This window comes from Oryx dammah, unplaced genomic scaffold (assembly GCF_014754425.2).
Source record: "Oryx dammah isolate SB20612 unplaced genomic scaffold, SCBI_Odam_1.1 HiC_scaffold_2, whole genome shotgun sequence".
Classification (NCBI taxonomy): Eukaryota; Metazoa; Chordata; class Mammalia; order Artiodactyla; family Bovidae; genus Oryx; species Oryx dammah.
This window is the reverse complement of record NW_024070186.1, coordinates 190,597,588-190,611,393: the sequence shown is the minus strand read 5'-3', so window position 1 is coordinate 190,611,393 and position 13,806 is coordinate 190,597,588. Positions and strand designations below refer to the sequence as shown.

Genomic DNA, 13,806 nt, shown 5'->3' with positions numbered 1-13,806 from the left:
TAATAAATGGTAGTTTTCTTAAGCTCATGTCATACTATACTGGCCATATATTAATACATATACCAGTTATTAACATTTTATTAGGGACTTCCCTGTAGCTCAGATGGTAAAGAATCTACCTGCAATGCAAGAGACCTGGGTTTAATCCCTGGTCGGGAAGATCCTCTGGAGAAGGAAATAGCAACCCACTCCACTATTCTTGCCTGGAGAGTCCCATGGATAGAGGAGCCTGGTGGGCTACAGTCGAGGGGGTGGCAAAGAGACGGACATGACTGAGCGGTGTTAGCGGCTAACACACACACACGCAACGTTTTATTAATAGTGTACTACTTCACAGTAGGAGAGTTGCATTTTAACTAGAAGATATTGATTGTCCGGATCAATTGTGATGATTTCCCAAGGATATCCTTATGTCAAAACTCATCAAATTGGGGGAAAAAAAAACCACCTCATCCAGTTGTACACTTTAAATATACGCAAGCTAATTGCACACGTTAAATATGTGCAAGCTAATAAAAAGTGTTAGTCGCTCAGTCGTGTCCACTCTCTACGACCCCATGGACTGTATGTAGCCCACCTGTCCATGGAATTCTCCAAGCAAATATACTGAAGTGGGTTACCATTTCCTTCTCCAGGGATCTTCCCGATCCAGGACTGAACCCGGGTCTCCTGCATTGCAGGCAGATTCTTTACCATCTGAGCCACCAGGAAAAGTGCACCTCAGTAATGTTGTAAAACAGTTCAAAGACCCATTGGCCCATCGAGTTCTCAGACTCTGTGCTATGCAAATAAGAGTTCAGGTACACTCAGGTCAGGGGTTTGTTTTCTGTGAAAGGCCAGATAATAAATGTTTTGGGCTTTGGGGTCATTTGGCCTCTTATCATAACTCCTCAGTTCTGCGGGTATAACTGGAAATCAACTATAGAGTCTACATAGACCAATGAGCATGGCTATATTCCAATAAAACTTTATTTATAAAAACAGACAGCAGGCCAGATTTAGACTATGGGCCACAGTTTGCAGATCCTGACTTTAGATACATCTACCCACATCAAGATCATAACAGCAACAACCTAATTATCTATTCACGGGGGACCAGCTGAATTTTCATAATAAACCCCCACTGTGGAAATCAGAATAACTATTAAAAACGATGGGGGGATCTTGTGTGTTGACCTGGAAAGACATTCATGAGAAATTATTTTTCAAATATTTTATTCCCCAAAATGTAAAAATATACAGAAAATTTAAACAAAGTTCATAATGAGCACCTGAATGCCCACCATGAGATTCCACCATTATTTTACAACACTTGCCTTTCATCATCTCTCCCATTTCTCCATGATAGATTGTTAGGTGAGAAAAATAAGATGTAAAATGTACAATATTAATTCATTCTCACCGAAAGAAAAGATCAGAAAAAGACTGCACTGTGAATATTTGTGTTTGTAAAGTCTAGAAAAAACTATCAGAAGAGATGCCTGAACTTTTTTAAAATTGAAGTATAGTTGATTTACAATGTTGTGTTAGTTTCAGGTGTGAAACATAGTGATTCCATTATATAGATAACTATATATCTATAGTTATAGCTAGTTATATAGATATAATTATAGCTAGTGGAGGTGATGGAATTCCACTTGAGCTATTTCAAATCCTAAAAGATGATGCTATGAAAGTGCCGCACTCAATATGCCAGCAAATTTGGAAAACTCAGCAGTGGCCACAGGACTGGAAAAGGTCAGTTTTCATTCCAATCCCAAGAAAGGCAATGCCAAAGAAGGCTCAAACTACTCCACAATTGCACTGATCTCACATGCTAGTAGAGTAATGCTCAAAATTCTCCAACCCAGGTTTCAACAATAAATGAACCGTGAACTTTCAGATGTTCAAGCTGATTTTAGAAAAGGCAGAGGAACCAGAGATCAAATTGCCAACACTCACTGGATCATTGAAAATGCAAGAGAGTTCCAGAAAAACATCTATTTCTGCTTTATTGACTATGCCAAAGACTTTGACTGTGTAGATCACAATAAACTGTGGAAAATTCTTAGAGATGGGGATACCAGACCTCCTGACCTGCCTCTTGAGAAACCTGTATACAGGTCAGGAAGCAACAGTTAGAACTGGACATGGAACAACAGACTGGTTCCAAATAGGAAAAGGAGTACGTCAAGGCTGTATATTGTCACCCTGCTTATTTAACTTATATGCAGAGTACATCATGGGAAACGCTGGGCTGGATGAAGCACAAGCTGGAATCAAGATTGCCGGGAGAAATATCAATAACCTCAGATATGCAGATGACACCGCCCTTATGGCAGAAAGTGAAGAAGAACTAAAGAGCCTGTTGATGAAAGTGAAAGAGGAGAGTGAAAAATTTGGCTTAAAGCTCAACATTCAGAAAACTAAGATCATGGCATCCGATCCCATCACTTCATGGCAAATTGATGGGGAAACAGTGGAAACAGTGACAGACTTTATTTTGGGGGGCTCCCAAATCACTGCAGATAGTGATTGCAGCCATGAAATTAAAAGACACTTACTCTTTGGAAGGAAAGTTATGACCAACCTAGACAGCATATTAAAAAGCAGAGACATTGCCAACAAAGGTCCGTCTAGTCAAGGCTATGGTTTTTCCAGTAGTCATGTACGGATGTGAGAGTTAGACTATAAAGAAAGCTGAGCGCCGAAAAATTGATGCTTTTGAGCTGTGGTGTTGGAGAAGACTCTTGGGAGTCCCTTGGACTGCAAGGAGATCCAACCAGTCCATCCTAAAGGAAATCAGTCCTGAATATTCATTGGAAGGACTGGTGTTGAAGCTGAAACTCCAATACTCTGGCCACCTGATGCGAAGCACTGACTCATTTGAAAAGACCCTGATGTTGGGAAAGATTGAAGGCAGGAGAAGGGGATGAGAGAGAATGATATGTTTGCATGGCATCACCGACTCAATGGACATGAGTTTGAGTAAACTCCGGGAGTTGGTGATGGACAGGGAGGCCTGGCGTGCTGCAGTCCATGGGGTCGCCAAGAGTAGGACACGCCTGGGCGACTGAACTGAACTGAACTATATAGATATAGATATTCTTTTTCAGATTCTTTTCTATTATAGGTTTTTATAAAATATTGAATATAGTTCCCTGTGCAAATAGTAGGTCCTTGTTATTTATCTATTTTATACATAGTAATATGTCTTTGTTAATACCCAGACCTAATTTATCCCACCCTCTCTCTTGTTCCCTTTGGTAATCATAAGTTTGTTTTCTATGTCTGTGAGTCTATTTCTGTTTTGTAAATAAGTTCATTTATATCATTTTCCCTCCATTCCACATATAAGTGATGTCAGATATTTGTCTTTCTCTCTCTGAGTTACTTCACCTAGTATGATAATCTCTAGGTCCATCCATATTGTGGCAAATGGCAATATTTCATCCTTTTTATGACTGAGTAATATTCCATTGTGTATATAATATTCCATCATAAATATAATATTTTCATTGTGTATATAAAGAATATATATATATATATGTATATCCATCCTCTGTGGATGGACATTTAATTTGCCTTCATTTGTCTTGCTGGGACATCTCTGGTGGCTCAGACGGTAAAGCGTCTGCCTGCAACGCAGGAGACCCGGGTTCAATTCCTGGGTCGGGAAGATCCCCTGGAGAAGGAAATGGCAATCCACTCCAGCACTCTTGCCTGGAAAATCCCATGGATGGAGGAGCCTGATAGGCTACAGTCCATGGGTTGCAAAGAGTCGGACACGACTGAGCAACTTCACTTCACTTCACTCCATGTCTTGCTATATTATAGGTAGTGCTACTATGAACGTTGGGGTGCGTGTATCTTTTCAAATTAGTGCTCAGAAGTGGGATTACTGGACCATATGGTAATTCTGTTGTTAGTTTTTTAAGGAACCTCCACACTGTTCTCCATAGTGGCTGCACCAGTTTACAGTCCCAACACTGCAGTAGGGTTTTCTTTTCTCTACACTCTCTCTAGCGTTTATTATTTATGGACTTTTTGATGATGGTCATTTTTAAGAATTTATTTATTTATTTATTTATTTTTGGCTGCACTGGGTCTTTGTTGCTGTGCACGGGTTTTCTTTAGTTGCAGCGTACAGGCTTCTTGTGGCAGCTTCTCTTGTTGCTGAGCACAGGCTCTAGGGCGAGGGCCCGGTAGTTGTGTTGCACGGGCTGCATATGGAATCTTCTCAGACTAGAGATCCAACCCATGTCCCCTGCATTAGGAGGCAGATTCTGAACCAGTGGACCACCAGGGAAGTCCTGGATGGCCATTCTGACTAGTACAAGGTGATACCTCCTTGCAGTTTTGATTTGTGTTTCTCTCGTAATTCAGGATGTTGAGCATCTTTTCATATGCCTGTTTGCCATCTGTATGTCTTCTTTGGAGGAACGTTTATTTAGGTCTTCTGCCCATTTTTTGGTTGGTCTGTTGCTTTTTAAAATAATTTTACATATTTATTTCTGGCTGTACTTTGTTGCTGTGCGGGCTTTTGTCTAGTCACAGAGAGAGGGGGCTATTCTCTAGTTGAGGTACACGGGCTTCTCACTGCGGTGGCCTCTCTTGCTGCGGAGCACGGGCCCTAGGGCATTTGGGCTTAGTAGCTGCAGCATATGGCTTCAGCAGTTGCTGTTCCCTGGCTCTAGAGCACACTCTCAATAGTTGTGGTGCACAGGCTTAGTCGCTCTGCAGCACGTGGAATCTTCCTGGACCAGTCATCAAACTTGTGTCTCCTGCACTGACAGGTGGATTCTTTACCACTCAGCTACCAGGGAAGCCCTTGTTTCTTTTGGAAATTCAGCAAGAGGTACTTCAACCCTTGATACTGATTACCTGAAGGCAAGGGTTCAGGGGAATTAGTTACGGAAATTTTTAAAATGCTTTTTTAGTGAGAATGGAACAGTCTAGTCCTGCCCTTGACCTCCCAATAAAGGGATCCTGAGTCAGATCCAGGGCTGGAGCTTGCCCTGGGCCTGGGTGAGTGCGTGTACACGCAGTTAACTTGCCCCCAGACCCACATACCCTGCACACACACATGCTGGCGCCCACTGCTGTCTGCCAGGGCTGCGGTGTCCCCCACCCACCCCCTGCAAGCAGGCCTGTCAGCATTGTACCCGCTGGGCCCCTCATCACCGTCAGCAGCCCCTCTAGGGGTGTCCTGGGCACTGGAGGAGGTGTGGGATGGCCCTCCTGGTTCCTGCTTCCTCACACAGACAGCTCTGTCCCCCAAGGTCCTATCCTTCCCCAACTTCAGGCCCTACTTGCACGTAGCCTCTTCCAGAAGGATCTCCGGCCACCTCCTCCTCATGACATCCTTTTCATTCAACAAACATTTACAGGCGCCTGCCTCCTCTAGGCTAGGCACCAAGACACCCAGGAGCAGGGCCCAGCCCCCTGACCTCTGGAAACTCCCAGGTTTGTGGGGAGATAGGCATGGTTATGGTGGCGGCAGGCACCAGGGCCGTAGGGCGGGAGGAGGCATATCAGAGTCAAGCCGGGGAATGGCCAGGGTGTGCCCAGTGGGGGTGAGTGCTGGCTATGATCAGGGAAGGGCAAGGGCCCTTCCGGCAAGGGCCTCCGGGAGCGTGGGAAGACTAGGGGGTGGGGGACACAGGTCAGGAGGGTGTCCCCTCCCACTTGGGCAGGGCAGCTCATTGGTGCATAGCCAAGGGCCCCCAGGAAGGGAGTGAGGAGGGGGTCTGTTCCCACCTCACTAACTCTGGCCCCTCTGCCCAGGGAGCGGGGGTGGGCACTGACAGCAATCACCCTCCTCCTAGTCCCCTCCAGTCCTCCTCATAGTCTCCTTTTCAGTGAGTGCTTGGTGTATTGTTCGCCTTTGTGAAGAGGGGGATCGGGTGACAAAGCAGAGTGGGTGGGCAGGCAGCCCAAGAGGCCTCTTCTCTCCAAGGCAGCATCTGCATGGGGGGAGGGGCTTTTCCACAGCCCCCCACCTCTGGCTTCGCAGGAGCAGCTGTTGTCATGGTGACAAGCCTGGCATCCCATGGCTCCTGGGGCGTCCTCCCCACTATGGCTGCCAGAGGAAGGGCCCTGGCCTCTTCTTCACTCTGGTTGGGGGCAGAGGCACACAAAAAACCCTGGATCCCAGACCAGTCATAGCAGGGGGAAGCCTCCAGCTTTCTCCGCCTCTCAACCCGGCTGCCCACAGCAGGGCAGCTCTGAAGCCCCTGCTTCCTACAGACCCTGTGAGGTGTGGGCTTAGCCCACGCACCACTCTCATCCGTGCATCTGTGCCTCCTTGGGGCAAGACACAGAGAGAAATAAAATGTCCCCAAGGTCCTTGAGCAGCTACTGGCATTGGGGCAGAGTGGGGATGAACAGAAGGCTAACAGCATGTGAGTGTACAAGTGGCAGTGGTGAGTGGGCCAGGACTCTGGGCCCACAGAGCAGAGCCTCCAGCCCTGTACTCGAGAGCTGGGGTCTGCCCCTAGGAGGCTGATGTGCTCAACAGAGCAGAAAAGGGCCTTTGGGCCAGGGAGACTGAAGGCATGGCATGGCATGGGTTCCAAGGAGTTAGGCATGGCAGGAAAAGAAGAGGTTGGTGGGGGCTATACCTGGAAGGGCTGTTGCTGCCATCCCCAGGGGCATGGCCTTCACCCTGGGCCATGGGAAGCTCTCGCTGGCATTTTGGGAACCTCCTTGACCAGGGCATCAAAGTCAGGTCCTTGTTTCAAAGTTACCCTATTTCTGTGCTGCCTCTCTGGGATGATCAGGAGCTTGCCACTTCAGCTGTCACAGCCCAGGTGGGCCGAGGACGTGTCTCATGCTGAGAACAGGGCTGGCTGCCTCTCCACGGAGTCCCAACCTCTCGGGTCCTCCTCCTCCCTTCCCTGCTCCAGCGCTGCTCCAGGGGAGGTGAGCACCAATTACAGCCGCTGCCCCGGCTCTGTGCTGCACACCGCCCCCGCCATGTGCCAGGCTATCCAGCAGGGCCAAGCAGGGTCAGTCAGGCAGGGGCCCTCACGCTGGTGGCGACAGGCAGCCTTATGCAGTGGAAGAGCCTGAATGCCAACCCTGACCCTTGTGAACTGTGTATTCCCAGGCAAATGTCTTGAGTTTTCTGAACCTCAATTTCTCATCTGTAAAATGGGCACAGAATTCCTTGCATGGCTGTTGTGAAAGTTTAAAAGTTCACTGTGTAAAACACCTGGCCCGGGGCCCACCTGGCTCACTTTAGGTCTTCCACCTGTTTCCTAGGCCCCCTGCGGTACAGGTCTCTCCCTCAGCCCTTCATCCACTGAGCATCCCTGAGCAGCTGCTAGGGCTGGACCAATGCCAAGAGCTCATGTGGAATCTGAGTCTTCCAGGTACATCTAGGCCAAGCGGGTGAGGGCAGACGGGGTGGGCTGGGGAGGAGGGAAGCACTTTCTAAGGGAACTCCAGACCACAACAGGGCCCCTTGTGTAGCCTCCTGGATGGCACTTGGGTTTCACCCACAAAGCTACCTGGGAACCGTGGTGGAACCCTGGCTGGGCAGAGGTGGGAGGGCAGAGGGCCTTTGGGGGCCCAGGAAGCCCCCCGGCAATCCCAACCTCTCAGAAACACCTTCCCGACCTGAGTGGGGATGAGGGGTGTTATGTGGGAGCTCAGGGGTCACAGTCTCAGACCCCACTCACTCACTGTCACCTGTTACCAGCAGGCTGAGCCTCGGACTGCCTTGATGGTTCCATCTGTGCAAAGGGAGGAACAGGCCTCTCTCCTCCCCCTGTTCAGGTGCCACCATGGAAGCAGGCTGAGCAATAGTCTGGTGGCATCCTGACAGCTGTCAGGTTTAGGTGAGGGGGGTGTGAGCTGAACTGAAACGTCCCATGGCTGTCACTGTACCCGTCTCCCTACTCTGCAGGCGCAGGAGGGAGCAGGGGCCTCGGGGGAGGGGGACGGTGGAAAGCCGAAGGCTTCTGGGCAGAGAGGAGTTCTTAGGGGAGACCCTGTACCAAGGGAGTGCAGAGGAGGGGAGGGGGCAGAAGGAGACTGGGTTTTCAGGCGGTCCCGAGATGTCAAGGGGGCAAGTGGATTGCGAAGAGACCATGAGTTCAAGTGCGCAGTGTGACGGGTAAGCAGTCCGCGCGAGCCACAGGTGAATTCATTTTGACGGGATTATCTGCCTGTTTTACAGAAACGAAAACAGGCTCAGAGCGAAGAGCCCAGAGCCACATGCAACTAGTGAAGAGGCGGAGAGGCTGCGCTCGAACTGTCCCAGAGTCCAAGGTCGAGGCGTCCCAGGCGTAGAAGCCTTAAAAACGGTCCCGCCTGGGGAAAAATGTAGGTGACGCGGTAAGGGGTGGACAGGGAAATCCTCCGGCTGACTGTCCTGTCCCGGAGAGAAGTTGGGCAGCAACCCCTCAGAAAGGGGAGAACCGATTGTGAGCGGGCAGACAAGGTCACTACTACACCCTGCCCTGCCAGACCGCGCCCGGGTTGGTCCTGCTGTGCAGCGCAGCTGTGAGGCGCGGCGCCTTTAAAGCCCGGCCGGGGGGCGTGTCGGGCGCGCGGAGGCCCCGCCCTTGGGCGTGTCCGCCAGGCGCCCCGCCCCGAGGCTTGTACCCGCGGCCCCGGGAGGCGGCGCCTGCTCCGGCTTCGCGGCCGTTCGAGTAGAGGCGGCGGCGGCGGCGGCAGTGGCTCGGCGCCTCCTTTCCCTCGGGCGGCTTCCCCGCGCGCTGCCCAGGGCGCCCGGCCGCGCAGGGACACACGCGGTCGGCTCCACTATGGCCCGCACCCCGCGACGTGGCGGGCGGGCACGGGGGCGCCGGACGGCGCGGCCCGAGTGAGGCGGGGCCGCTCTCCCCGCCCTCGGCAGGGACCGCCCGGGATGGCCGTGCCGCCGCTCCACCGGGCGCTGCTGCTGTGGCAGCTGCTGGCTGCGGGCGGCGCGGCGCTGGAGATCGGCCGCTTCGACCCGGAGCGCGGGCGCGGGCCGGCCCCGTGCCAGGTGGTGGAGATCCCCATGTGCCGCGGCATCGGCTACAACCTGACCCGCATGCCCAACCTGCTGGGCCACACGTCGCAGGGCGAGGCGGCCGCCGAGCTGGCCGAGTTCGCGCCGCTCGTGCAGTACGGCTGTCACAGCCACCTGCGCTTCTTCCTGTGTTCGCTCTACGCGCCCATGTGCACCGACCAGGTCTCGACGCCCATCCCCGCCTGCCGGCCCATGTGCGAGCAGGCGCGCCTGCGCTGCGCGCCCATCATGGAGCAGTTCAACTTCGGCTGGCCGGACTCTCTAGACTGCGCCCGGCTGCCCACACGCAACGACCCGCACGCGCTCTGCATGGAGGCGCCCGAGAACGCCACGGCTGGCCCCACCGAGCCCCACAAGGGCCTGGGCATGCTGCCCGTGGCTCCGCGGCCCGCGCGGCCCCCCGAGGACGCCCTCCCGGGAGCCGGCGGCACCTGCGAGAACCCGGAGAAGTTCCAGTACGTGGAGAAGAGCCGCTCGTGCGCGCCGCGCTGCGGGCCAGGCGTCGAGGTGTTCTGGTCGCGGCGCGACAAGGACTTCGCGCTCGTCTGGATGGCCGTGTGGTCAGCGCTGTGCTTCTTCTCCACCGCCTTCACCGTGCTCACCTTCCTACTGGAGCCTCACCGCTTCCAGTACCCTGAGCGCCCCATCATCTTCCTCTCCATGTGCTACAACGTCTACTCGCTGGCCTTCCTCATCCGGGCCGTGGCCGGGGCCCAGAGTGTGGCCTGCGACCAGGAGGCAGGTGCGCTCTACGTGATCCAGGAGGGCCTGGAGAACACGGGCTGCACCCTTGTCTTCCTGCTGCTCTACTACTTCGGCATGGCCAGCTCGCTCTGGTGGGTGGTGCTGACCCTCACCTGGTTCCTGGCCGCAGGCAAGAAATGGGGCCACGAGGCCATCGAGGCCCACGGCAGCTACTTCCACATGGCGGCCTGGGGCCTGCCAGCCCTCAAGACCATTGTTATCCTGACCCTACGCAAGGTGGCAGGGGATGAGCTGACCGGGCTCTGTTACGTGGCCAATATGGACGCGGCGGCACTCACCGGTTTCGTGCTGGTACCCCTCTCCTGCTACCTGGTGCTGGGCACGAGCTTCCTCCTGACCGGCTTCGTGGCCCTCTTCCACATCCGCAAGATCATGAAGACTGGGGGCACCAACACGGAGAAGCTGGAGAAGCTCATGGTCAAGATTGGGGTCTTCTCCATCCTTTATACCGTGCCTGCCACCTGCGTCATTGTGTGCTACGTCTATGAACGCCTCAACATGGACTTCTGGCGCCTGCGGGCCACGGAACAGGCCTGCTCGGCGGCCACCACGCCTGGCGGCCGGAGGGACTGCTCGCTGCAAGGGGGCTCGGTGCCCACCGTGGCTGTCTTTATGCTCAAAATCTTCATGTCGCTGGTGGTGGGCATCACCAGTGGCGTCTGGGTGTGGAGCTCCAAGACTTTCCAGACCTGGCAGAGCCTGTGCCACCGCAAGATGGCAGCTGGCCGGGCCCGGGCAAAGGCCTGCCGGGCCCCCGGGGGCTATGGCCGGGGCAGCCACGGCCACTATAAGGCCCCCACTGTGGTCTTGCACATGACTAAGACAGATCCTTCTCTGGAGAACCCTACACACCTCTAGGGACACAGGCCTGCGTGGGGCGGCTGTGGCCCCCTCCTCGCCACTCCCTCCGGAGGAGACAGCTGACTAGCAGCTGCCCAGCTGTCAAGGTCAGGCAAGTGAGTGCGAGGGGCAGGGCGGGGAGCCTCCTTCAACCCTCACTCGTTGGGACCCACTGAGGCTACTCCCCTGTTGCATAGTGCAAAGGGGTGGGCCTGGCTGAGTCCCCACTGGGACCTGGGGGAGCACGTGGAGAGGAGGAGGGGCAGAAGGGGGTGTGGTCCAGCAGAGTTTATTTAATGATGTAATTTATTGTTGAGTTTCTCTGGAAGCTGTGACTGGAATAAACCCCCGTGTGGCAGCGCTGCGTCTTCTGTGGAAAGGGGGACGGTAGGACGGTGAGGGCCCTGGGGGAGCCTTCCCCTGCGAGCGGCGCTGGGAGTGGGTCTTCTGGCTTTCCATCAATCAGAAGAACATCCTGCCGGGGAAACAGCTGTGTTTTGTAGGAGCCCTAGATTCTGCGGGTGGGTGTGTTCTCTCGGCTCCTTTCAGTGGCCTGCTTGCCTGTCTGAGCCCTGGGTTCTAGCTTCCCAGAGTGAGACGGGGATGTCTGCTAGGAGAAGTCAGGGAATCCCCTGGGATGACACGCCCCACTCTGGCCCCAGTGAGTCTGGCCTGTTTGGGAGCTGTGGGTAAGACTGCCTTCCTCAATTTGCGTAAAAAAATGAGGGCATCAGCCTTTCTTGAAGGTTCCCTCGGAGGCTCAGTGTCTGCTCCCACTGGCTGGCCGGCCCCTCCTGTTCTTTCCTTGCGCCTGAAGGTTGGGGCCCAAGACAGTCCTCACTGCTGTTGATGTGGCCGCTCACTCCTTGGGGCCCCAGTCAGGGCACCCCCCCCCCACCCCCATCCATCTGGGTGGAAGATGGGGCTGGAGTGTTACACGGGCATCTTGGGAGCAGACACAGGCACAGACAGCCCTCGAGGAGGGTGGGGATTCGGTCCTCAGCTCCTAAAGGGCTGTGGAGACTGGAGATGCTGAGCACAGCAGTGACAAACGGGGCAGGTGCGTGCGCATGGCTCCCTCCACAAGCAGCTCCCACAATCGTGAACCGGGAGAGGAAGAGGTGCTGCGCTGACCTACGTGCCGGGGCGGCCCTGGGGCTGCCGGGACCTGGGCCTCCTCTGAGTGCGGCCATCCCAGAAACCCTGGCACTGTCTTAGGCTGGGCTGTGGCCGCTGTGCCGGGGGAGAGCCGTGGTTCCTGTCCCTGGTTCAGCAGCACTGACAGGAGGCCCTGGGGCCCATGACTGAGAAACAGAATGAGCTTATTGCAGGTGAGGGGGCCCAAGCTGGGAGTGAGAGGGGTCGTGGCTGCACTGGGCTGGGCTCACAGGCCTGCACTCGGGCGGGGGCAGAAGCCACAGGAGGATTCTGAAACAGGAGAAAGGCAAACGATGTGTATGGGCCAAGGGTGGAGGGCAGGGTGAGCATCAGGAGTGGCGCCGGATCACCCAATCCCTTGGCAGTCAGGGGACAAGGGGGGTGGAGGGCACTTGGCTGTGTCCTGCTCAGTGGAAACAAGACTGACTTCCAGGACAACTGGGACAGGAAGGGGAGGCAGTGTAACCAGGACGGACCCCAAGGGAGCTTTGCTTTGAGGCTAAGATGATTCACAGAGGCCAGGACCCAGGAAGGAGGGAGAGGAGGTCAGGCCTTGGCAGCTAGGGCTTCTCAGCCTGGGAGCTTGGGATGACACTAATGAAGTCCCAGATCCTGAAGGACAGAGATGAAGGAAACATTTGATTCGACCTTTTACAGAAGCCCTCCATCTCATCCTCCCCTGTCCATTTGCAGACAAGGGCAGTGCCTGAAGGCCTCGGCTGGCTCAGGAGCACACAGCCAGGGAGACTGGTCTCCAGAGCTGTTGTGACTTCACACCACGGATTCCACCAGGCCGTGGGGTGAGATGGACACGGTGGGCGTTACAACCTAAGGCAAATTCATCCAGAGGAAACTGCCCCATGGTGGGACCTCTCCCCATCCCCAAAAGGAGACTCTAGAGCCCAAGAGAAGTGCCTCAGAAGCCGTCACCCTCCAACCTGTGCACTGCGTGTCCCTGCCACTTCCCTCAGGGGCCTGGCAGCCCCACACAGGGCCCCTCAGAGCAGCACATCTGTGCGTGTGTACACACCAGCCGAGCCTGAGCTTGTTCTTAATGGAACGTGTGAGCCCAGATCGCAGTCAGCAGAAGTTCCAGGAAAACAAGGCCAAGTTCCCTGGTGTCAGCAGGGGGAATCTTGACTGAGGTCAGACTGAGCAGTCCTGGGGGTCAGCACCTGCCCTCACTCCCTGCTCAGTCCCCCGCGAGGAGGATGCTCCGAGAGCAATGGAGTGACCTCCTGCCAGGTTTGAGCGTCTGCCTCAGGACCCTGCTGAGGGGACCCTGGCTCTCAGGGAAGTGGGGGCCTGGTTCCCTAGGGAGGCGCTGCCCGGAGCAGCTGCGTTGGAATCCTGTCACCAGCTTGCTGCCACCTGACTGCCCCTGCCCCGGGGACAGGGTGTGAGGAGAGAGACAAGCAGGCAGGACAAGGGAGAGGTCTCCCTTGATCACCAGAGTAATGGTCAGACCCGTCTTCAGGAAAAAAGTTGTCTCCATTTGCAGTAGTCAAGCCAAATCAGGCGTCTCCCCCAAGGTCACAGCCTGCTAGGCACGGCTGGGCTGGGCTGGTGGACTAGGATCAGGACACAGAGGTGACGGGGCCCCAGAGCCGCTGTCCTCATGTGGCCTAAGAAAGCACCCCAGGAACAACAGGACTTCACAGATGTGGGTGAGCTGGGGCTGCAGCGACCACTCAGAGGTAGCACAGCTCCTCCAGAGCCTGAGGGCTGCTCAAATCCAGCTTGACCTGGGGGCAAACCACTTCCTCCCGGTGGAACTGAGACTCCCCCAGTGCTCAGGCCTGGCTCACTGCCCACGCTCATGCTCACCAAGGCACAGAGGCAGTGAATGGCAGAACCCACACCCAGCGCTTAGGTTTCTCCTCAGATTTCGCCCTGTTTTTACCTTCTGCCATCCCCAGTGCAGCTGGTCAGGAACTGGTGGTCTTGCTGCTCTGTCACTGGGATCACGCAGTGGCCCTACAAAACCCTGGGATTCCACGGGCAGGCTGCCAACCAGCAGTGACCTACTCGGATCAGCC

At 54.9% G+C, this 13,806-nt stretch overlaps 1 protein-coding gene across 1 annotated transcript; it reads left to right on the top strand.

The window, feature by feature from the left end:
- The first annotated feature begins 8,680 nt into the window (after nucleotides 1-8,680).
- FZD9 (frizzled class receptor 9) lies at nucleotides 8,681-10,967 on the top strand. Its single transcript, XM_040261175.1, has one exon. The coding sequence runs from the start codon at nucleotides 8,858-8,860 to the stop codon at nucleotides 10,625-10,627; it is 1,770 nt and encodes a 589-aa protein (XP_040117109.1). The 5' UTR covers nucleotides 8,681-8,857; the 3' UTR covers nucleotides 10,628-10,967.
- Nucleotides 10,968-13,806: the final 2,839 nt, after the last annotated feature.